The sequence below is a fragment of the Anabrus simplex genome, chromosome 8, assembly GCF_040414725.1.
Source record: "Anabrus simplex isolate iqAnaSimp1 chromosome 8, ASM4041472v1, whole genome shotgun sequence".
NCBI classification, from domain to species: domain Eukaryota; kingdom Metazoa; phylum Arthropoda; class Insecta; order Orthoptera; family Tettigoniidae; genus Anabrus; species Anabrus simplex.
The window spans coordinates 215,531,056-215,555,843 of NC_090272.1; the positions used below are offsets into that span (position 1 = coordinate 215,531,056).

General features: G+C 40.0%; 1 protein-coding gene across 2 annotated transcripts in view; it reads left to right on the plus strand.

Annotated features, from left to right (window-relative positions):
• Positions 1 to 3,366: 3,366 nt before the first annotated feature.
• The window catches only part of LOC136878997 (nuclear pore complex protein Nup153), a 155,852-nt gene continuing 134,430 nt past the window's right edge, over positions 3,367 to 24,788 (plus strand). For both annotated transcript variants that reach the window (XM_067152672.2, XM_067152673.2), the window contains exons 1-2: positions 3,367 to 3,587; positions 24,120 to 24,342. In XM_067152672.2, the coding sequence (XP_067008773.2) occupies positions 3,519 to 3,587; positions 24,120 to 24,342 (292 nt within the window). In that variant the 5' untranslated portion in view covers positions 3,367 to 3,518. The remainder of the gene's footprint in view (positions 3,588 to 24,119; positions 24,343 to 24,788) is intronic.

A 24,788-nucleotide genomic window follows, 5' to 3' on the forward strand; every position in this document is an offset into this window, starting at 1 on the left:
GGACGCTTCCTCTTCTAATCTTCTTATTTTCTCCCTTAATGATGCAACTGCTTCGTCGTTCTTTCTCATTTTGGATGTTGTATTATGTGCCTTTTCCTGGAACCATTTCTTCATTTTCTCGAACTCCTTCGTTTGCTCTTGAATAATATTCTTAAGTTGTTCGAACGGGCAAACTTCTTCTACCACCTCTTTTACTACCCTTCTGATTGCTTCCACGTCTTCCCAACTCATAATTCCACTGGAGATCGGCCCGGGATTCAATTCAACTCCCCCGGATCCATAGCATTACTATACTCACCGCTGCTGTCAGCATCAACTCCCACTTCATTCCCAGTTCCATTCTGCTTCCTTCAACTTTCACTTGTTCTTTTTTCTTTTTTACCTCCCATCTTCCTGTAACTGCCCTGTATTGTTCCACACCAATCATCCTCCTTAAACTCTTCGCTTCTTTCTTGCACTGCCCTCCAGCACTCCCCTCTCTCACTTCCGGGACTACTAAGTACCCCTGAAGGGGTAGCCAGGCCACTTAGACGGTGACGCCGTCTCTCAGGCCGGGAGATTTGTTGCGGTGAAGGAGATGTGCGGAGAAGGTTAGGGGGTAGGCGGCCGTGGCGTATACTACGAACTGTCCCGGCATTTGCCTTAGTGCAGGAGAATGGAAAACCATTCTCAGGACAGCCGACGGGTGAGACCAGACGAGAAATGCAGCACTGTGCCCCAGGTTCGTCTCCCGAATGCAGAGGCGTAGAGCCACAGTAGAGCCGTTACCACCTCTTCTCTGCTCGGTTGGCCGGTCAGAGTACAGAGCTTATGGGACAACAACCCACTCTGCATCTACCGATGCTGTCGGGACCCTCCACACAATACGTCTGTTCTTGTCGCTCGCTTAGGCTATACGTAGACAGCCCTAAATGCAGATCAGTAGTGATTGATTGATTGATAAATGCCTATAATTATTCATTTTTGATGTTATACATTATTTTGCTAAGGATGTTTCAATGTGCCCCTTATATGTCCCAGATGTGAGGTTACAATGAAGCAAGTGCAATGTTTTTGTTTTTCATCTATGTTTACCGCTTTCCCTGATCGAAATTTACAAATAACTGTGTTACGAGGTTGTATAGAAATGGCATAAAACAGACAAATGAATGAATATTGAATTTTCACGACGACATTGTAATCGAAATAGACTTTCAACCTATTAGGTCGTGTTGCGTACATATAGTACGTGTTGAAGAATATATAATTATGACCTTAGCAACCTTAGCTCAATGGTAGAGCAACCGCTTCGAAATCGGCGGGTTGTGAGTTCGTATCCCACTGGTGTCCGGTTAGGCATTTTTGTTCTGTACTTAACATCTCTTCAACACGTACTATAGGTACGTAACACGACCTGATAGGTTGAAAGTCGATTTCGTTCAGACAAATCAAGTTTAAATAAAAATATTGATTTGGACAGCATTTTTTGACAAAAAAACTTGTATTTTTCAATGTACCCCATAATCCCCTACCGGTACTTGGGTGACGTCCTTCTTGAGGATGTTAGAGATTAATAATATCCCAACCCTGAACAATTCTTGATAGTATGGAACATTGCTCTTGTGAGTATTAAATGGTAAATTTGTGTTAAAATATTTATGACTGATAAAACATAAGAAATTAACGCATGCCAGCCAAACAATTTCACTGATCTGTATTTTTTTCCCCTATGTCCGGGTCGTATTTCCATAAAACATTTTTCTCTGACGTACAAGAGTGGATATATGGCTAGAAAGTTTTCAAGGAATTGTCGTGTGGGATGTGTAGATAAACTCAATTTAATTCTTCAGCTCAGTGTTAGTGGATCTTACAAGAAAGGCAAGCACTCGGTGACTCTCTACTTTGTAGGACGCAGATGTATTTTTCAGAATAAGAATCGAGACCAACCTAGCTACCGGTACCAGAAGTCTTTCTTCCGTGCCGTTATGGGTACGATGGACCCCTTGGAGGATGACGCCTTCTCTCCGGCCAGATGTGTCGGTGTGATGAAGTTTCAAGGGATGAGTGGTCGTAGCAGGCTGTGTTACATCATACGGAAACAAAGTACGTAATGTTCAGTTTTATCCATTTATTTATTCTTTTGCTTTATGATATTGTTCACCAGATGCCAGCAAGGGTAGGAGTTGAAGAGAAATTGCGCTAACGCTCATAGCCTGAGTTATGGACGGAACGGAACAATGTATTAAGTCGGTGAATGTATCAAGGTGTGTGAAGGCTTCCATGTGTACAATAAAGTGGAAACATAATAATCATGGTATTGGCAGTCTTCGAGTTCTATCTTCACTTTATCTCAAAGTTATCTATTTTTCTTTGTTAAATATACAGATTTTTGATTATATGTCTTTGTAGTTTTTCAAAAGTTAAAGGTCTGTTTGAAAGCGTTAAAAACCGAGGTTTCCAGAAATTCAGTGGAATCTTTATATTGACATTTTCTTTGATATTTCCATGGCAAATGAAATGAAAGACAGCTGCGTTAACGTTGTTGCCATGGTAACCTGAATGTTGTGACTAATTTTCGTATTTTGCCCTTTGGCTTATACTCATATATTTTTAAATTCCAAATATAACATAGCATCCGAGTGTGATATCACCTGAAGGAAATGGGAACATAAAGGGTGAACGCTTTATGGCCAGAAGTCTTTTTTTAAATCTTGTGTTGTTGACGTATACAAATTGATTATGCAAGTCATTTAACCATACGTTCACATGAGTTTTTGTAACTCAACGATGATGATGGTGATGATGAGAGTGATGATTTGTTTAAAATATGACATTGGAAAGAAATCTGTTTCTTTTTCCCCACAAAGAGGAGGAAAAATATCCTCAACCTCCAAACAATTAGGATTTGAAGTAGCTGGTAAAGCTTTTGTAATGGGAGAAGATAGAGAAGAAACGAAAACAGAAGCTCCTCAAAGCAATATAATCAGAGATACAGACTTGGTCCTAAAATCTTCGGGATCAGCATTTTCCAACTTCCAGGCTGCGACTTGAGATGAAATTAACAGTCTGTGTTAGCTACACAGGCAGATGATATATGTACCTTCTCATCTCTATTCTCTATGAAGGTATTGTTTCAAGTTGTTAGCTACATATTCCATTATTTCTCGCAGGAGGGCTTTCGTCATTTAATGGGGGTCGATACATTTGCATGTATACGGGTGCTGTGTTACGTTTGCTTTTGATTAATCATCGTAATAGTCGATTGGTCCCATACATGAACACCGGGAGTGAACCATCTTCCCAATGCCTTAGTAGCGGTGTTCTTTGCTAAATACTGCGCACTTTGATGCGATAATGTTTCAGTCGCAAGCGGGTATGCTGGTCGGTAGCCTGAAGCATCACGTGTGAAATCCAGCCAACGAGAATATTGGCTACTGCCGCCATATTTCCCAGGCAGGTCGGCCGACTTGACAAGATAGTGTATTTTCGGAATGTTGTTTAAAGAAAATTTCAAATGGTAGTTTTTTTCGTGAAAAACTATGGCCAAAGGAAGTAGCAGTTTGCGGAACAACAAAACGCGTTCTTCTAAACCGTACGATGCATCGAATGTAAGTAAAATGTCTATTACAATGTTCGCGCGTAATGCTGAAAATAGATGTAGGACAAAAAATTAACCGACCTCTTGCAAAGATGTGTTCAAATTATAAAGCATCGCATAAGTGACATTAGTTTATATTAAGTATTTACATAGTTTTAAGGATAGGTTTCATTGTTCGGAAGGAAACTCGTTGCCCTAGTTTTGTCAATTTAAATAAATAGTGCCACCTTGATGCCAGGTTACAAGCTAGCAATTGTTGAGGTCATTCAGTGTGTTTGTATATTTGTATTTCTAGTCATGTTTTGTTTGAATAGGTATCTAGCGTGTGGAATTTGGCTCGTATATCGAACGATTTTGTGATGTACGTATATAGTTACCTAACCTTATTTCTAGGTTAGTGTGCAAATTGGTAATGTTACCAATGTGTACCGATTTTGCGTTTATTGATTAGCATGGTGTGGCTTTCGTTGATGAAGGCTTGACATTCACATATTCCCATTATTTTATGTGCAGCTATAATGATATGGAATTTTTTCTGTTTCTTGAGATAACAGTTGAACTTAAACCGCCTTTAATATTATTAACTTCGGGATATATTATTGAGCATTATTGTAATTCTATAATAGCTAATCTCTTTCTCTGTATGTGTTCCGTTTTGGAAATGAAAATGAAAACATTTAACTGGAGATCTTCAGCTTCAGGATTTTAACTCTTGATAATTGTAGTAGATATTTTCTGTCATTTGCTAATATAAACTCGTGACGTGCTTAATTGTAGCATTCGTCTTGCGATAAGTTAATTCGATTTTGAATTTAAATTAATTTATTGACAAGCCTCTTAATTGATTTACAGTTTTCATGTTTTTAAGTGCCACTGCTTGTCGAAATTCTATAAATTAATATTGACTTCGGCTGTTATCATGATTCTCTAGTTTATTTTCTGCACCACTGCATGTTACTTTGCGTTCAGTGTCTTTTCTGTTAAATTTTGTTAAGAGGTTTGCTTTATATTTTATTATTGCTAAATGATGCTGCATTTTCTTACCACTGTGTACGTAGCAGGAACCTTTGTAATTGTTAGTTCTTAAGAAGACATTACACAAGAAAAAGAAGAAAGACTGAAATGTATCTAGTTAGAATTTTATTAATCGGAAGCAATGGTAAATCGATCTCGGATGGGAAGCAAGAGCTTGGTAATTCTTCCGCAAGCGGGCTGCATATAGCACGGCTCGCACAATGTCACAGACATTAAACAAACAATATAGTGCGCTTCAGACGATGTAACAGATCTTATATGAACAACACGGGAGCGGGTTAGTGACTTCTGAAGCAGCTATACAGAGCTGCCAACCTAAGAATATCTAATGACAAGACCATTAGTCTGGATAGGTTAGGTCTGGCTCGTGACAAGACCGTAGGGCTGGATTGGTTAGTCTGGTTAGGGTATAGTACGCATTGGTATCACCCAAATATCACTATAAAATGTGTCACAAATCGAACATAATTGCTTTTACACATATCAAGTGAAAAATCTTTGGCAAATTAAGAAATATTTGATTTTTGGATAATATTATGTATACGTACTTTACCACTTTACAAGTACATTTGGTGTTGCGCTCACAGTGAGACACGTATGTCTTTTGTCTTACACTTTCAACAATTTCGTGTGTGATATCTGTGTTCACTGAAGTTCTTTGCTTTTGTTTCATTGCTTCACTTGACAATGACATCATTTCATGAATTGTATCGTGATATACAATATTTAATAGGCGACAAAATGGTATGGCCAATGTACATAAGAAAAATTCAGTGGACTGGTGATTTATTGGTCCAGGGATCGAGCTACTTTCGTTCGAACAGAAATAAAAATATTTATTGGTCCAGGGATCATGCTATTTTTCTGTTGACCTCCATTTTGCTGTTTGAACTGGCCACTCTAGTCATATGGACAAAGATAATGAGAATCTACAGACATAGCACTCCCATTCCACGGTGCTAGCCCTGGACCTGAAGAAAGTAACAAAAGACGGCACCAGCAGCGGAGTACGACATAAACCAGTCCTGTCTACAAGCCTTGTTTTCATATTTCTCAAATAACGACGGTATTTCTTAATTTGCCAGAGATTTTTCACTTCATATGTGTAAAAGCAATTATTATGTTCCATTTGTGACAAATTTTATAGTGTTATTTGGGTGATACCTATGCGCATCATACCCGTCTAGTTAGTGACAAGACCATTGGGTTTGGCGCAAGCAAAGGGGGTCTGGGGGCGTAAACACCCAGATCAGAGCCACAAAGCAGCCCTAGGCTTCTAGTATTTTGCGTGACAACACCATTGGTCTGGATTGGTTAGGTCCGGCTAATGTCAAAACCATTGGTCTGGATAGGTTAGGTCCGGCTAGTGACAAAAACCATTGGGCTGGATTGGTTAGGTCCAGTTAGTGTCAAAACCAGTGGTCTGGATTGGTTAGGTCAGGTTAGTGACAAAACAGTTGGTCTTGAAAGGTTAGGTCTGGCTAGTTACAAAAACCATTGGGCTGGATAGGTTAGGTCCATCTAGTGACAAGACCATTGGTCTGAATTATAGGAAAGTCTCTCAATTTATGTTCATCTACACACTTTTTGCAATAGAGATTGAATGATCAAAAATGTGCCTTAATTACGGCAGGGAATACAATTTCACCTAACATGGGAACTCTGTGGCCACTGATCATGTGACCTCTAGCGAGAAAATAAATACAGACTTCTTTACAGCCGATCACAGCTGATTGGAGCTGGCCAATAGGGACAGAGATAATGGTGGCAGTTCGTTCTTTCATGCTGTTTAGTTTCAATTCTCCTATATAAGTAAGAAAATATTTGGGCCGGGATGGTGGGTTTCTAGCAAGTGTAGAATAAAGATCTCCCCTATCTGCTACTTCAGGTATTGAAAAACATTTTTCAATAATTTCTAATGATTCCCAACAGTGGCCTGCCTACGGGAGCGCCACCAAGAGCTCTTAACATCTTGCAACATCTCTGGCAGTGCATGGTTTTGGAAATATAGACTGCCCTACAAGGATTGTAACATAATATGTGAGATTCAGTGTTGCTATTCTTACCAAGGCAGTGTTCTCCCTAGGACCTTTTTAATGGGCACACCGCCCTGCCATTTTCATAGACCGCCCGGCTAACATAACCTTCATATGTGCTAGTTATATAATATTAATCCATATTTGATTCGTTGGGTGCTCTAAATTAAAATGTAAATACTGTTAATCTGTTTATTTACATGGTAAATCTTCAATATTGTCAGCATAATTGCATCAGTTACACAGGAGTTTAAATGTTTAGCTTGGCTAGCACGTAGTGTCATGGTTTGAACCCCCCTATCGGAAGTCCTGAAGATGGTTTTCTGTGGTTTCCCATTTTCACACCAGGCAAATGCTGGGGCTTAATTAAGTCCACGGCCACTTACTTCCCCCTCCTAGCCCATTTCTGTCCTGTACAGTAGCGGCGATTGGTAATTAGAAGTAGGGGGGCAAAGAAATGTACAGAAACAAAACGTGCCTGGGTTTGTAGTATAAAGCGAGGGAGGTGTTCATGGAAACTGAAAGAAGGTATAAAATGGTCATTTTAAAAATGTTTTCTGAGCAAATTTTGACAGAGGTAAAGGTTGACAGTTCACTAACTTAAGTGCGGTAATAATAGTTTTTTTGATTTTGATTAAATACTGTACAATAAAACTTACACCAAAGAACAATATTACATATGTATTGCAGTTAAATAGAAGTATGACGAGATTATAGAATTAAAAATCATTTAGTATTTGACTATACACTAAGAAACTAACAGCCTCAAAAGAGACTGCCAGACTAACGAGTATCCATGACCTTAGCAAAAAAAATATACTGCTGCTACTCTTCCTCACAGCATATACAAAGTCTCCACTACTTGCTGTAGCTCTCTGCAATTTGGTTAGCTGCGACGAATGACATCTTGTGCGTATTGCCACTAATAATTTTGTTAATTAATGAAAATTAGCTGATAAGGTAACAGGGCTTGTACTAATTGCATTTTTTATAAATTCATATAATTCCTTGTTTCAGCCGGCTAAAATGGAATTAAGATGTTATGTTGTCCCCACAAAGTGGGCAGCGTCTGCGCTTCCCCCCCCCCCTCTCTTAATCGCCGCTACTGATCGCTATAACACCTATCTGTGTCGGAAAGCAATTGGTAAAATAAAAAGTGTCGTGCGAGAGCAGTGTCTGTATTAGCGCGGAATCGCATGTGAGCGCAAGCACTTGATACCGCTGGACGTCCTGAAGATGGTTTTGCTGTGGTTTCCCATTTTCACACCAGGCAATTGTTGGGGCTGTACCTTAAATAAGGCCACGGTCGTGTCCTTCCCACTCCTAGTCTTTTCTGTCCCATCATCACCATAAGACCTATCTGTGTCAGCGTGACGCTACAAAAACGGATTGACTATTATGCTCTTCTTTGTCCATGTTGCTGCCATCATTGGAATCATCACCACATTCGTCATTCAGTAATGCATTCCTAATGGCTTTTACATCCAGCAATTGCTAAGATTGAAAATTTTCTTTCAGTTTGTATCTGTATTGGCTATTTTCAAAGCTGCTATGAAACTAATTAAACATACATACGTGTGATCTCATAATTGGATTAATGCCAAGAAGGGGAGTATTAGGTTAGACAGGCCAAGACCTACCTTGACATTTAATTGATACATTCGTTATACTATAAGAGGATAGCATGTGGAGAATTTGCCTCCAGATCTAATTGCAAGGTTCTGAAATCGTACCTGCTGGATATCCCTGAGCTAGCTCGGAGTGCAGGTTAAAGTTGACGTCAAGCATGCAGTCCCTCGACCTGCTGTGAAACTGTATTGTTTTACTCACTTGTCAGCCACTCGCAGAAGTATAGCAGAAATGGCTGGTATAAATTGCATGATGTAACACAAGTTTTTGTACACCAAGCACAATGAATTAGAACTTCTTGTCACCCTGGGATGTACAAAATTCCCTGTACATGCGGCAAGGTATACATTGGCCTAACACCCTGGTCCATTGGTACTAATATCAGGGAACACCAACGGAATATCCGTCTCAACCGGGTAGACAAATCTGGTATAGCTAAGCACGTCATATTGTTGGATCATGATGTGTTCCAAGATGTTCAAGCTCTTACCTACATTAAACACTGCTGGTATAGGATTATACGGGTAGCTGTGGAAGTATGTAAAAGACAGGGACACTGGCTATGAAGCAATACATGGTTGCCAGCCTTTAAGGATTCATGTAGGTGTCCTTTCAGTATTATTTCGTTTCGTTGTTTTCCAAAATTTGCACATTACTCATCACCATATGGTTCATTCCAGGCTATGTGTTCAGTGACATATATTCATAATATGTGTATACCTGCTATGTCCCCCTCCAGACTGAGACTGAGACTGGTTATCCTCTGATTTTTCTGCATACTTTCTTTCTATTCTGTTCTTCTATCCTTTGAGTCTTTTGTTGACTGTATTTTATTTCTTCTACCACATTCATCCCAGTTTTGTCTGATGACTTGCTGTTACTTCACCATCTTAATTGGAGCTTAGATGTGTCGCCATGTATGTGCTAGCGTACAGTGAGCCATCTGGTGACGAATGAACATCCATTTACTATAGACCAACGATAAACCTTTTTTAAATTCTAGCCTTCATTATTGGAGAAGTCTTTCTTGTGAACAGTGAACATTTTCTTGTGAAGATGCGGAGCAAAGTTCTCTACGAAACTTAAAGGATTTCGCCTTGTTTTCTTGACACGGCAAAAGCCCAGAAGCTTATATCATGTCTAGTGTTCAGTACATTTTTTATAACATGGGAGAAGGGATGGAGGCTCAAATTATTGGTAATTGGTTAGCATAAAGGTGTAAGCATACAGACTAAAGGATGAAAAATGCCTTGAAAGGCATGAAAATGAAAGTTCCTTGTGACTTATAAACCTAGTACAATCAGGTCAGAAGAGAACAATGAATGTCCACGAACCTACTATGCTGGCGTAGCAGGGGGAGAGGTGATACGCCCACGTGGCGCGTCCCCGCTGGCGGATAGGGGGGGGGGTCCTAACCAGCTTGCCGGCGAACTTGGAGGGAAATAAAATACCTCTTGCGGACCAAACACACCCTGTGGGTGGGGGACGCAGACGAAGAATTCACCCACGGTATCCCCTGTTTGTCGTACGAGGCGACTAAAAGGGGCAACCAAGGGATGATCATATTAGAACCATGAAACTCCGTGTGATTAATACCCACACGGGTGATACACCATGGGTCGCTTTTCCTTGCACGTAGTAAAACTGTTGTGTACCAAATAGGTTTGCGATTAGTAGCAAACGAGAACGTGATGGCTTTTACAGTACTGGTGAATAGTAGCACTATATGAGTGTCGCCATGGGATGACGTAACCCATGGTTCTGGCATGCCTATGATTAGTACCCACTATATGAGGAACACCACAGGATAGTACGAGTCCCTGTGATTAGTACACTTAGGTGATGAATGATGAACACCATAGGTTTGTGTCGCCTGTAAATGGCGCCGCAATGTGCGAAACACAGGAGGTCTGTAATACATGTGCGAATTTCATTACCTGTGTGTAGTACCATAATGTGTGGAATACCGCGAGTCTACGCTACTCTTGATTAGTACCGCAACATGACATATACCATGGTTCTACTGTTCTAGCGATAAGTACCATTATGAGGGGCCGATGACTTGGATTTTGGACTCCTTTCGACTACAAGCATCGATTCAGTATCGTGCTATACAAGCAGTCCCTTGGTTAGTAATACTATTGTTTTACGCCAGCTTCTGTGCATGTGAGGCACTGTGGGTCGGCTCCACTGATCGTTTTAAATTCATATCCATCCATTCATTCTTCGTCCTCATGTTTTGAATTGTAGTCAGTGGAGAATTTTGGGTTTTTAATTTGTCATCTCATTTCATATCATTAGGGGCCGATGACCTAGATGTTAGGCCCCTTTAAACAACAAGCATCAATCAATCAACAATGAATGTAAAGTGTGTGGCACTACTTAGTGGAAGCAGTGCCAACCTCAGATAGGGGCTTCGTGGAACAAGGCAATGGCATGCTGAAGAAATTTAGTATTCTGAGAGATGTTGGCTGGTAGGTAACCATAGCATGTTCTTTATAAAAGTGTTGTGTTTCTAAGAACATGAACAAGAATGAGGATGATGATGCATGGGAAGAACTTTATTCTGAATCTGATTCCGTTACTACTACTGGAGAACTGGAAGAAGACTACAATGAGGATGATGACTGGGTAAAAATACTGGCATCAAGGTAGCTTATCACTTATTCCTTTACTTTTATGCTGAAAGAAAACTGTTTATGTGCAGTAGGTATAGTGCTGTTTCATAGACAGATATATCATTGTTGTAGAATAGAACATCGCATATCCAGCAAAGTTATATACGAGATCATCTCTTGTGGTAGACCATTCATTTGGGCGATCTGATTTGGATCTGTAGGGTCATCAATATTTAAACCAAGAACATAAATAATAATGTCCTGTTGCCTGGAATCACAATAAGTTAGTAGTTAAAAGATGAAAAATATACTACTAGAGGCACATACAATGGCATGTACAGCACCTCTGATGAAAGGAATGGAGAGAACATGGTTACCTGATTAGGAAGACTTCAGATATGCCAAAGCCAAGATGTTTCATGAGGGTCTCAAGGCCTTGAGGTAACTGCTTGGTTTATATTGCCAACATATTTTAACCAAAATGTTTTTTGGATTGTCTCTATGCTGTGATGTTTAGCCTACAAAAGTAGCAAGTATGAACATGGGGGAGGATTTATTTGTTTCCTTCCACAGTTCTTGAACTTGCAAGATTAATGAGAAGCTTTTTGAGGTGCTTTCGAGTTTACTCTTGAATGCATCATAGGTATCTTCCTACAAATGCATGTACTGAACTGCTTAATATATATTAATATTTTCTGCTATGTTCAGGAAATAAAACTGTTTAAAGTTTTAATTCTTATAAATTGGTCAGTAGACTACAAACAAGTGTTATGTTGGTGGTGGTTATTCCAAATATAGAAATGAGTTAAGTAATTGGCTAATTGCATATTTTTTTCTGTTCTACACAAGAATATTATTTAGCCTTACTGTTATCATAGTTTTATATTCATTTCTGTTGGAGTTGCCTTACATAAATTGTTAAATATTTTGCCAAATTTTCAGTCAACAAAGATTTATATTATCCACAGAAATATTTTAAAGTAAAGGAAAGCTCTTAACATTACAAAAGACAATCCTTCAGCAATGACATTTTTGATGCTTGGTACCTTGAAAGCTGTTTTCTACCCTTCCCTTAAGGAATATCACAGATTTCATGAATGAATGTTAGTCCTGGATTTCTAGGCTCTACTTTATTTTATATGACTTTCCCATATCACTTGGTGTATTGTCCCTGGTAAATAGAGCCAGCTGTGATGGTGCCGGGCTGAGTGGCTGATAGTTAAGGCACTGCTGGCTTTAGCTTTCTGAACCAAAGTTGGTAGGTCCAATCCTGGCTCAGTCTGGTGGTATTTGAAGCTACTCAGATATGTCGGCCCCGTGTTGGTGGATTTACTGGCACGCAAAAGAACTCCTGTGGGACAAAATTCCAACACTTCAGCTTCTCTGAAAACCATTTAAAATTATTATAAAATATAATTAGTAATAATATCTGATGGCATGTTCATTGGATGCCCCCTTTTTTCTAGGCAAAGTATAGTCAATGACAGTTTGCTGAAACTCTCTTTTCTAGGCAAAGTATAGTCAATGACAGTTTGCTGAAACTCTCTTCTCTAGGCTAAGTATAGTTGATGACAATTTGCTGAAATGGGTCTTGATGTGAATGGATTTCATTTGGAGACCTGCACCTCAGTTACCTTGATTGCAGCCAGGATACTGCTAGCTTTTTTTTTTTTTTCAAGAGTATTCAGGGTAGAGAGTTCTCTTTGCATTATGCAAATAGTCACAGTAGACGCTAGTCTGAATGTGCTTCAGTCTATATACACCATCTAGTCAATACTGACTCGGGTGGGAGGTGTATCTCAGATAGCTTATGAAAGTTTTATAACTGCAGTGGATGTTTTTTCAAACTTGTTTCTTATTTGGAATTCACTTTTGAAAATAGGAGCAGTATTTCTTCTGGCATCTCTAGAAACTAAAAGTAGTTAGCGGGACGTAAAACCAGTAACATCATTAGCAGTAGTTCTGTTGCTATTCTATAAAGTCGTTGGGCCAAATGATTTACATCAGGATGAAATGCTAACCTTCTGCAGCATTGATCATAAACTACAGCATCCATCAGCATTATTATTATTATTATTATCATCATTGTTCCCTCTGAAAGCTGTAGTCAATTTAAGGGATTCTGAACAACCCTCTCAAGAGTTGTGTTTTTAAAAAAAATGCTGCATGTTTGGGGCGTCGACCCATGTGGATCTTTTGCCCCTACTGGCACCATATTGTATGAACCTACATGTAATTGGAATGGCGGTAGTGTGGAATGTTGTGCGTGAGGACGTCACAAACACCCAGTCCCCAGGCCAGGGATGTTAATCCATTACAATTAAAAAACCCTGACCGGGCCGGGAATCGAACCCAGGGCTGCCGAGTGACAGATGGACGTGTTGCCCTCTACACCGCAGGGCCGGACTTAAGTAACAGAAAGGAACGAAAAGTGTAATCAATTAATATATATTGAACAGTGATCTTCAGCATATGGGCTGTATGTTACTTTGCTTTAATTTTGCCAGCCCACAAACAAATACTAAATTTAACCAAAAAGAAGATACTGGTATACTGGTAATGTGGATGTTGATAATATGTTAAATGATGGCATCCTGTTCCTACCCAGTGAAAGTATCGAATAGATTCTTTGTAGTTTCTCTCATGAATTAAGTAGGGCCTATGTATGTTCAGTCCGTCAGCGATGCCGCTGGTGGGATCCTCAACAGCTCTGCCATCAGCTGTCATAGATGGACTGGGCATCACTGAAGAGGTGTACTAGGGAAATGAGGAGTGAGGTAGTTTCCCGTTGCTTTCCTCACTGAGCCAGAGTTGCTATTACATATCAGTCTGCCAAGCCCACTGAAATGCATGCACCAACCGACCCTATGAGCAACATTTTCACACCATTCATAGCAGGGACTGGCTGCATAAGGATTGGCATTGCTAGCATCACTCATATCTGTCACTTTCATATTGTCAAAGCCAAGGATATGACAGACAGATCTATGAAAGTAACAAAATTGCTCTAGCCTATACCAGAAGACGTAGTGCACTGCACTAGGCCCTGCCAGCAAAGGCATCATGAATTTAGGCCAAGAATTTATTCATTCAGAATCACAATGCTAGCCTTTGCATGTGTGTTAGCCTGACTGTTCAAATGAAGTCAGTTCCAAATATGGCATATTTAAACCTTGAAATATCCTCAAATATATGCATTTGATCTGTGTGTTAATACAAGAAGTAGTGACCAGGATGCACTGATGCTGCAATACTAGCAACACTTGTAGCACACTTGTGTATGATCTCTTGAACTAGGCTAGGGGCCAGTGTGTGTAATGTCTCGGCTTCACCACAAAGTTAGACTGTGTGTTCATTAAGTTATCCTAGGAAGAAACGGAAAGTTGACTATGAATGTTGAGAGTTCCAAGCAATGTGGTCAGATACTTTCAGTGTTGCCAACTTATATTTTCAAGATCCGCTAAATACTACTAAAAATCCGCCAAGAAATCCGATCTCAAATAATGAGCAATAATAATAATAATAATAATAATAATAATAATGAAATGGCGTATGGATTTTAGTGCCGGGGGTGTTCCAGGACATGTTCGGCTCACCAGGTTCAGGTTTTTGATTTGACTCCTGTAGGCGACCTGCGCGTCGTGATGAAGATGAAATGATGATGAAGACAACATTTACACCCAGCCCCCGTGTCAGCGAAATTAACCAATGATGGTTAATTCCCGACCATGCCGGGAATTGAACCCGGGACCCCTGTGACCAAAGGCCAGCACGCTAACCATTTAGCCCTGGAGCCGGGAATAATAATAAAAGTAATAATGCACTCACCTGATCTGTGAGTTTCACTGGGATTAACCCCCTGCCTGCGAGCCGGTGAGCTAAAACTTGTAGACGTTTTACTGCCGGATGCAAACTAGGTGAATCCCCTATGTCAAGGGCCACACACAGAGAACAGGCCAGTTCATTAAACAGTCTTCCATCATAGCATAAATATAAATGTTACTCTCTGTCTCATTATCTGTCATTTGCTAACTAAGAGATAAGTAACCTTTCCCCACGCATTACAAATTTATGATACCATGACCTCATAACATCAAATCCAAATAACATGTTTTCCTCATGTGACTGCTAGCTCCTGTTAAATACGGAATAGCTTGAAGACAGACGGGAGAACTAATTAAAAAGAATGTAAAATAGATAAAACACTAAATTCCGCTATAATAAATCTAGAATTCCGCCAAAAAATCCGCTGTCCGCTAAATGATATATTTCTCCGCCTACAGTCTTCCGCCAAATTTAGCGGAAAATCCGCTAAGTTGGCAACACTGGATACTTTTTCATTAATGTTAAAAGAGAAACCAATATGCTTACTTTAAAACAAATCTGTTTCCTTAATGAAAGACAAATGGCATTAACACACCAAGTACACCTCTAAGATGGTTGCAATCCAAGGACAACTATGATAAGAAAGTGGCTTGGTGTGATGTAAAGCATTTTTACAATTTTGCTTTACAAGTAATAAATCTCATTTATTTTTGGCTGATGATGCTTACGACTGTTAAGCGAAACATGTCCCATCTTACAACGCCTGTTCTAATGTTTATTTCCTAAATATAGGAAAGATAAGTATTGGAAAGGTGGTGTTAACTATTATTCTGGTTTTAATGTTCATATTTTGCTTTACGTCGCACCGACACAAATATGTCTTTATTTATTTATTTGGGAAACCAAGACGGCGAGAAGCCGAATTACAGAGTTCCGCAATGAAAAATATATTTACAATGGAAGAGCACAATGCAAACATAAAAAAATAAGTTGAAGAACAATGAGGATAAACCATCTAATGGTAAAAAAAAAAGAGGAAAAATTTAAAAACTAACAGAATAACTGTAGAGACACAATTAACATCAAAACATAAAGGCAAAAGAAACGAAAATTAAAGATTGAATGTAAAACGAAGAGAAGAACTTGTAGCTAGGCACAGTAACATAAATACAGATATAACACATAAGTAACGGTATAGTACAGTAAAAAAATAAACATCACATTATGTACAATAGAGGGGAAAGCATTGAGAAGAGAAAAAAGGAATGTAAAGAAAATGAGCTAGGTTAGGTTAAGGAAGAATCGGTTAAAGGAGGCATTCGAAGAAAAAACGCCGAAGTTCCTGTCAGAAGATAGAGAGTTGAGGAGGGTTGGTATGCGGATAAATAAAGTACTTTGAACAAGAGAGAAGCAGGAATACGGAATATGTCGGTGTGGATTAATCCTGGTTTTGCGAGTTGGAACATGTAGGGAAAAGGATGCAGATTCAGGAGAATGAAATAAACAGTTAACAGCGGTATATAGGAATCTAAGGTCGGCTACTTTCCTGCAACTAGATAACGGGTGAAGGTTTAACTTATCCAGTATCTGATTACTGCTTAAGTTTCGACAATCAGATACTCTGGCTCTAACAATGGCACAGAAGAATGACTGCACGCGGTCAATGTGATTCAGATTAGTGGGTGAAGAGGTAGACCAAATGGGAGACACGAATTCAGTGATCGATAGGATGCAAGATACATAGTAGGCTGTAAGGGCGTGGGTATCGGCGAGTCAGAAAATCGATACAACAAACCGAGAAGTGACATTGCTCGTGAATCCTAACATTTACATGCTGATTAAGTGTTGTCTCAGAAGGGAAGATTTTTTAGAACCTTTTAGATATGGAAAGAAAAATGAAGTAAGTGACCAACTGTTTGATTTAAGCGAAACAGACTAATTGTAGGTAACAGCATGGTTTAGATATTATTGGGGGCGAAGGAGAACGATGACTGTAAGTGATTATTTTCTGGTAGAAAAGCAAAACTACAGAGAACTATTGCATTACCTGGAGAAGCATTTCATGGGTATCATAGAGCACGCTGTTGACTAAGATGAAGGAAGATAAGAAAGTGCACCACCGGGCGAGTTGGCTGTGCGATTAGGGGCGTGCAGCTGTGAGATAGTGGGTTCGAACCCTACTGTCAGCAGCCCTGAAAATGGTTTTCCGTGGTTTCCTCTTTTCACACCAGGCAGATGCTAGGGCTGTACGTTAATTAAGCCCATGGTCGCTTCCTTCCTACTCCTAGCCCTTTCCTATACCATCGTTGCCATAACACTTATCAGTGTCGGTGCGACGTAAAGCAGATTGTAAAAAAAGGAAAACGAAAAAAAGAGGCGCTCCACCGAGAAGGAAATTAGCAGCCAGGAGATAAAAACATGGAAACTGAAAGAACCAGAGGTTAAACAAAACTTTATGAAGAGATGAAACTGTATATCTCTACAAATGACACTGGCCCTTTTGAGAAGTGTGGATGCACTTCAAAGAAGTATTTATAAAATAAGCAGAAAATATCTGTGTAGGACATCAGGCAGGAAGAAAGTTACCCTGTATTGAAATGAGAAGGCATTGAGAGAAAAAAAACCAGCGTTGAATGATGACAGCCAAGGCAGAGGGAAGTACAGATCGGATCATTATAGAGAATTGAAGAAACAGAGCAATAGGATTGTAAGAAAAACATCAGTTGGAGAGGCTTCACAGAGAGCTTATTAGAAGACTCAAACGGAAACAATAAGCATGGCATAGTTAAAATTAGAAGGAAAGGAAATTGAGAAAATATATTAATAAGGAAAGGCATCAGGAATAAATCACCGTGGTGCTTGGAAAAACTACTCTGTGAAATATCTTAGCTTGGAGCTTTGGCCGGTAAGGTTCTGTCGTCTATGGTTCAATATTGTGCATTATTTATCAAGGAACCCTCGCTCTTCATAATGTGTGTGCTCTGGGACAGTATTTCTGCAGAAATATTATTGCATAGCAGTTTTTGCAGGTGCATCGACGAAATGTAATATCAGCAATAATAATTCTAGCCTCAAACCATGTGGCTATAATAAGGTTACATTGGATCTTTAGGGTAATATGGAAGGAGAAGGGAATAATAGTTTCTCTATTCAAGAACGGAGTCTGGAAGATAAGTGATAATTACAGGGAAGTTACTTTGATTCCTCATACTGTTTAAGATCTTAAAAGAATTCCTGAAACAAGGGTTAGAAAAGAAGTAGAGAACACCTTGGAGGAACAATATGGCTTCAGGAGAGGGAGATCTACACTGCACCTGATCATTTGCCATGCGACAAATGACGGATAAGAGGTGGAATACGGGAAAGACTTGGTGTTGACATTTATAAACCTAGCAAAGCATATGATTGTTCCAAGTTAAGTGATATGGGAGGCTTTAATAATAATTCAATAATGGCATGTGGCCTCTGAAGAAGCCTGGTCCAGGTCTCACAAGATGATACTGTAAAGGCGACTTGTGTGAATCTATGATGAAGACTGCACACATACACGCAACCTGCCTCAAGCTGTTGGAATTAACTAATGAAGGTTGAAATGCTCAATCCGGCCGGGAATCAAACCCTGGACTGAAGACCAGCACGCTAACCATTTATCCATGGGGAGGCTTTAAGTAATCAGATGATCTAACCAGAAATTGTGAACATGAGAGAAAGGCATGTTTTTTGTGTGGATTATGTCAACTTTGGAAATGATAAAAAAGAAGTTTTCAACTGGAAACCTGGAACAAGGCAGTAGAGGCTTGGGGTCATAAAATAAGTAGACAAGAGGAAATAGGAGTGGAAGGGACATAATGAGACTGAAAGGAGTGGAAGTGGTGGATAGCATCAAGTACTTGGGAAGCACGGTAATGAATGGTGGAACTGGTAAGAGGGAAATAAGTCAAAGAATACAGCAAGATAGTGGATTCTACCAAAGGTTAGGTAGGCTCCACACTTTCATCTATCCTATCTGAACTCCTTTGGTCAACTCTTTCCCCAACGGTTGTAGATCAGTCCAAGCCTGGGGAGTCTTTTTCATGCTCTTTATGGCCCTTGTCTTTGGCCAATACCTTCATTTTTTGAAGTGTCAGATCCCTTAAATTTTCTCTCTGGTTCGTGTAATTTAGAGGATGGTTGTCTAGTTGTAGTTCCCGGACTCCCTTGTACCAAAGGCCAGCGCACTAATCAGTCATGAAGTCGGACAAGAAATTTGGTACTGAACAAGTGGCTGCTCAGTTTGGATCATGTAGCTTTGCATTCGGGAGGTGTGTTTGAGCCCTGCTGTTGACAGTCCTGGTGACAATGGTTTTCCGTGGTTTCCCAGTTTGCCATCTACTAGCAAACATCAACACTGGATATCACAAGAGACCAGACTGATACTATTTAATAAGAAGAGAGCTTGGCGCCTGTGGAAAGACCCCTAACCCACACACTCACAATACCTTCGTTAAAATCCGCCGCCACGCGAGGTTTATGGTCAGAAGAGACTACAAAACACACGTAGACACTGTCACTGAAAACGTCCGCAGCAATCCCAAGCGCTACTGGAGGCTCATCAACACACGGAGAAGGATGGAGCGGATTACTGTCAGCGTGAACCACAACGAGGCAACAGCAGATGGCGCCGATCGCAATGAACTGTTCAACAGGTATTTCTTCTCCAACTTTTCCCCTCCCTTACAAAACCAACCGCTCCCTCCCGTTGGTACAGCTTCAAACAGAACCCTATCAAGCATAACTACCACACCAAGTGAAGTTCATAACCTTCTTCAAACTCTTCGTACCAACAAAGCTACCGGTGCCGACACTATAGGTCCTCTTTTCCTAAAAAATACTGCCAGCACTCTTTGCGTCCCTCTCTCTAAATTATTTAACAGATGTTTTGCCGCGGGCTATTTTCCTATTACCTGGAAACAGGCAAATATTGTTCCACTTCTCAAATCAGGCAACAAATTTAATGTTTCATCTTACTGACCAATCTCTATTCTCCTCACACTATCCTTTATCTTTGAAAAAATTATACACCAGAGTCTCCTCGCATTCACTTTGCCGTATATCTCAACCAAGCATCATGGTTTTCTACCAGGTGGCTCTTGTCTAACGAACCTGGCCACTCTGCATAGCTTTGCATCACATGCCATTGCAGCTAAATCACAGGTGGATATCTGCTACATAGACATTTCGAAAGCTTTCGATTCTGTTGACCATACTCTGTTGCTCCATAAACTCTCCGAACGATTTAATATACATGGCAGTCTTCTGACCCTTCTTGCTGGCTTCCTACATAACCGTTGGCAGAGAGTGGTAATATCAGGCACTTCATCCTCATGTTTACCAGTCACCTCCGGTGTCCCACAAGGCAGTACTCTTGGCCCCTTGCTGTTTTCTTTGTTTATGGACGATCTGCCGTCCGAACTCAACGAAACAGCGAATACCCTACTCTTTGCTGGCGACTGCAAGATATTTAGGGAGATCAGGAATCCAGCAGATGCAGCTCTGCTGCAGTCCTCACTTAATGCCCTCTCGAACTGGTGCCGTACTTGGAAACTTATCCCTAATCCACAAAAATGCAGCCATATGACAATAACACTGCGTAAATCTCCTCTACCGACATCATATTACCTACTCGACAAGCCCATCACCGTGGTTACGCAACAGCGTGACCTAGGTGTAATATTCGATACAAAATTACAATTTAAGACCCATATAGAAACATATACAACCAAGGCTATGAAATTACTAGGCATTCTCTATCGCTTCACAGAAATTTCTGACCCCATTGCTCTTCGTCACTTCTTCCTCATGATCGTTCAACCTCTCTTAAACTACTGCTCTCAGATTTGGACAACAGCCGCCCCCTCCAATACTAAGCAGTTAGACAGAGCAGTGTCCTTCTTTGCTTCAATTGTAAGGAACAGAAACCCCAAGCTCAGAAATCTGTCTACGCAGCAGGTATTAATGGCAATTAATGTGTCACCGCTGCACATCAGGCGCCAGGTAGCTGACCTGAGTTTACTCCACGAGATCTTAAATGGACATTACCGCTCGGAACATCTTGTTTCTGTCTTCTCTCTCTGCGTTCCTTCCCGCTCCACCAGAACCAAAGACCTTCTCCAGATTCCCCACACTCAGCACTCAATACTTCAATGATCTTTCCTAATCCGCCTCCCAATACTCTTTAACAATATTAATAGGAGACAAGAGTTTGATATAGCATCAAATAAAAGTGTATTCGAGAGGTGTGTAAATAGTATCTTAAAGATAAGTTGATGTGAAGGGATTATACCGCCATCTTGACCCACGACGACTTGGTTATGAACATGGACATTCTCATGGTTTTCGATTTGGACAGTTATTAGTAGGATGTGTACCTGATCTTGTTATATTTTGTTATGTTTGTTATATTTTATTATGAAAGTTTACGTTTGTTAAATAGTCTGTTGACAGTGCAAGTGAAATGTACTCAGTGTAGCTGTATCTTGTGCTTCATGAATAAATAAATAAATAAATAAATAAATAAAAGATCACTTTCCACTCCTAGCCCTTTCCTATCTCATTGTTGCCATAAAACCTGTGTGTGTGTTGGTACAAATGGTTAAAAAAAATTGGTAGGGAAAGATGTTTAAGTGTAAGAAAACCCTATTCAAGTCTTATTAGGTGCCAGAGTTGATCTATACTGCTGCTGAATTGACTGTAACCACCAGGGAGGAAAGTAGAACACAGCGTTGGAAATGATGTTCCTGAGAAATATGAAAGATAAAACAAGTAAGGTTCAGAAAGATGGTTTGGGTTTGTCTAAAGAATGAAAGCAAACGGAATTCCATGATTGGACTGAAGTTTGAAGCAGAAATGAGACAGACAGAGGCCAAGGGGGAGACAAAGATAGTGATGGGAGGACCAGATTAAGGAGGATATTGGAAGACGAGTAGAGATGGAAACTATGTATGAAGAAGGGTGATGGAAGGAGGGGATGAGATGGGTGTCGTAGATCCACTGCCCGACATAGCTCTCTGGACAAGTGACTGATGAAGTAGTAGCTCAATTGATACTGTGTTGGTGGATGTATTACTGCATTTTGTGATTGTCACGGAGCTTTTATGTGAACAGGACCTAACCATTCCCTGTCAGTAATTCTGTCACAAAGAGTAACCTGACTCTCTGTACCAGTAATTTTAACACTGACAGTGATATAAGGTTGCTGTGTGACCTAATCAAACTCTAACCTAATGCTGTCACTAACAGTGCTTTCCATTAAACCAGAATTTTGCCAGTCACTAACAGTAACAATAGAGAACCATCATGACTCAGTAATGTTTGTCCAAACTGCAGTTAGTGCACTACATTTTTATTACATTGGTACCATGTAAAACCATACTCCATCAGCGTGCCGGGCAGAGAACAGTGGAGTAAGGAAAGAGTATGAGGGAAGATTGCATGTCGTACACATTATGCACAGGAAGACAGTCGTGTGGGAGGAAGACTGCTTTTGCTTGAGATGGGAGGTCGAGAAGACTATGATTAAGTACACATGTAAAGATAAAATCTTCAACCACTGTATCGATCGCCCCATCAGCTTCTCTTCCTGAACTGCCATCAAAGTTGCTGGTTGCCACACATTCTGTGTGGTTTCATCATCACTTCAATGACTGCTTTCCAAACCACCATCTGTCACAATCATTTTGAGTTCCAGCTCCATTAATACGTGATGGTGCTAGGAGGAATTTATTTCTGTGTCTCATAGCACTCCAAAAAAGGTCTGGCAGAGAGGGAAGTCTTGTCAGAATTGAGATCTACCTTCTTTGGACATGGTCGATGTTTACCTGGATTTAGGATTTTCACCCCATTCTTTATCCACTTTAAACACTGTCTACCATTATTACACACTGTCTTCTAATTTTTAGAGTGAAGTCATGGTTTTTACACACAGGCTTCATTTTGGGTCTGTAGTGAAATAGACTTGTTCATTACAGCCCCTCTAAGTGCTGTCATTTGACTCTGAAACAAGCAGTTTAGCGGGTAACCTTTAATTGCTGTGTTCTATACTCTAAACTGAACACACATTTTATTTCGCCTCGTCTTCTGCATTATAATGCCTAGTTAATTATGTAATTACAGATAGAGAGTGGGGCTTGAATATACGTACTATTACCAAACCTACAAACACAATAGCAATGGCTCAAGGTTTAATTTTATTGTGTGTGTGAATTCTGTATTCTTTAACTTTGTAATAAGTTTGTGCTGTAATATATTTTGAGTCATTTCTCTTTTGACTCTTCCATTTTCTGAGAAAATTGCAAAGTTCTTTTATGCATTTTTTTTTTCTTTTCAAGATTATGTTTATCTGTTTTTGTAATTATTTTAAAAGAATTTTCCATATTATATATATATATATATATCTGCTATATTGTTATTTACAGTGTCTGCTGGAGTTGATTATTTCATGTTTTAAGTTTGGTTTGGAAGTGTGAAGGAAGATGATAGGCTGTATGTTCAACTGAAGCAATAACAGCAACCCCAATATGTTCAGAATTTGGGAGTACAGTAAAAGGCCGAATTTGCTGTCTCTCTTTCTCGCACGCTCTTTATCAGCACTGGTGTACCATCACTCTTCTTTTTCCTTATTAGCCTGGCGAGCCCGCATGGTGATCATGATTGTTGTGGTGTCAAGTCGTTAATGTTCCGACACGGTGGTAAGCCAATTTGAGTCCCGTTGTTGGAAAAAAAAAATCGCCATCAGAATGTTAGCTGGTAGGTTTGGAGAGAGGTAATGGTATGCAATTTCTAATCACTACATTGTGTGTCAAAAGCGTGGATTCAGTTCCATGTCGGATGGTGGCGTTAAGGCGTGAGCAGAGCCAAGCTGAGTAGCTTGGGCGGTAGAGCGATGGTCTTCTGAGCCCAAATTGACAGGTTCAATTCTGATTTAGCCTGGTGGTATTTAAGGGGACTCAAATATCTCTGCCTCATGTCGATAGATTTACTGGCATATAAAACCTCCTGCGGAACTAAATTCCGACACCTCAATCTATCTGAAAACTGTAAAAATGAAGTTAGTGAGGTGTAAAACAAACATTATTAAGTCTTGAGTAAACCCTTCATGTTACTTGGCAGGAGTACACTGTGGCGTCTTGTTTCACCCTCTCCCTACCTCATTCCTCGGGACACTCTTTTGACACCAAAAGCCATTTGCTAGATAAATTAGCCTAGCTCACCTCGTGCACACTTGTCAGATGCCTAAAAATTAAGTTAATAACTTTTTTTAATTTTATCATTTCATAGGAAAGATCAGGACAGTAACTGTGTTCTCTAAACAAAATTGTCTATATTGTAGTGTTAAAATTGGTGCTTGATCTTTTGTTACAGAGTTTTGTTAAGAAGGTTACCTCACAGGTGACCAACCTCCTGCCACATTCTGAGTGGTTCTCGCGATGGTTTCCAATCCGTGCGAGTCAGCAGAGTATAGAGTCAGATGATGACGACGATGATGATGGAATTGTGGATACTCCACAACCACCCCCAAGCAAGCGGGCTAAGATTTCTCTGAATAGGACATTTCCTGTGAATAGCTTTCGAGTGGCTGATGAAGGTATGTTTCTTCAGTTCATTATTCAGTGCAAATCAGTACTTCTAGTTGGGAGAAATGAATACAGAAGTAACTTGTCCAATATTGTATTTATTATAATTTTTCTTGTATGAACATTTTGATTTTTTGTCAGGACTAAAATCCTTATGCTAGTTTTAATAGTAATACAGAAGATTGTCAGATATGAGACATACTACCAAAATTGTAGCAGATAGTAAGGTTCCTTTGTTGTAGGATGGGGTGCACATTGAGAAGCAGTAGGCTGCGGAGCAGGCCAGCGCGAGGCTTACTAAACTGCGAAGTGCATGAGAGCGCACATTGCCATGCAGGGTCTCATCGGTTTTCAGAAAGGACATGTTTTCTTTAGACTCTGTGATATTGGGGCATCCAGTATGAAGAGGCTCTTTTTTCTTTTTCTTCAAGCATTCGTGATTTTTCTCATTATCTTC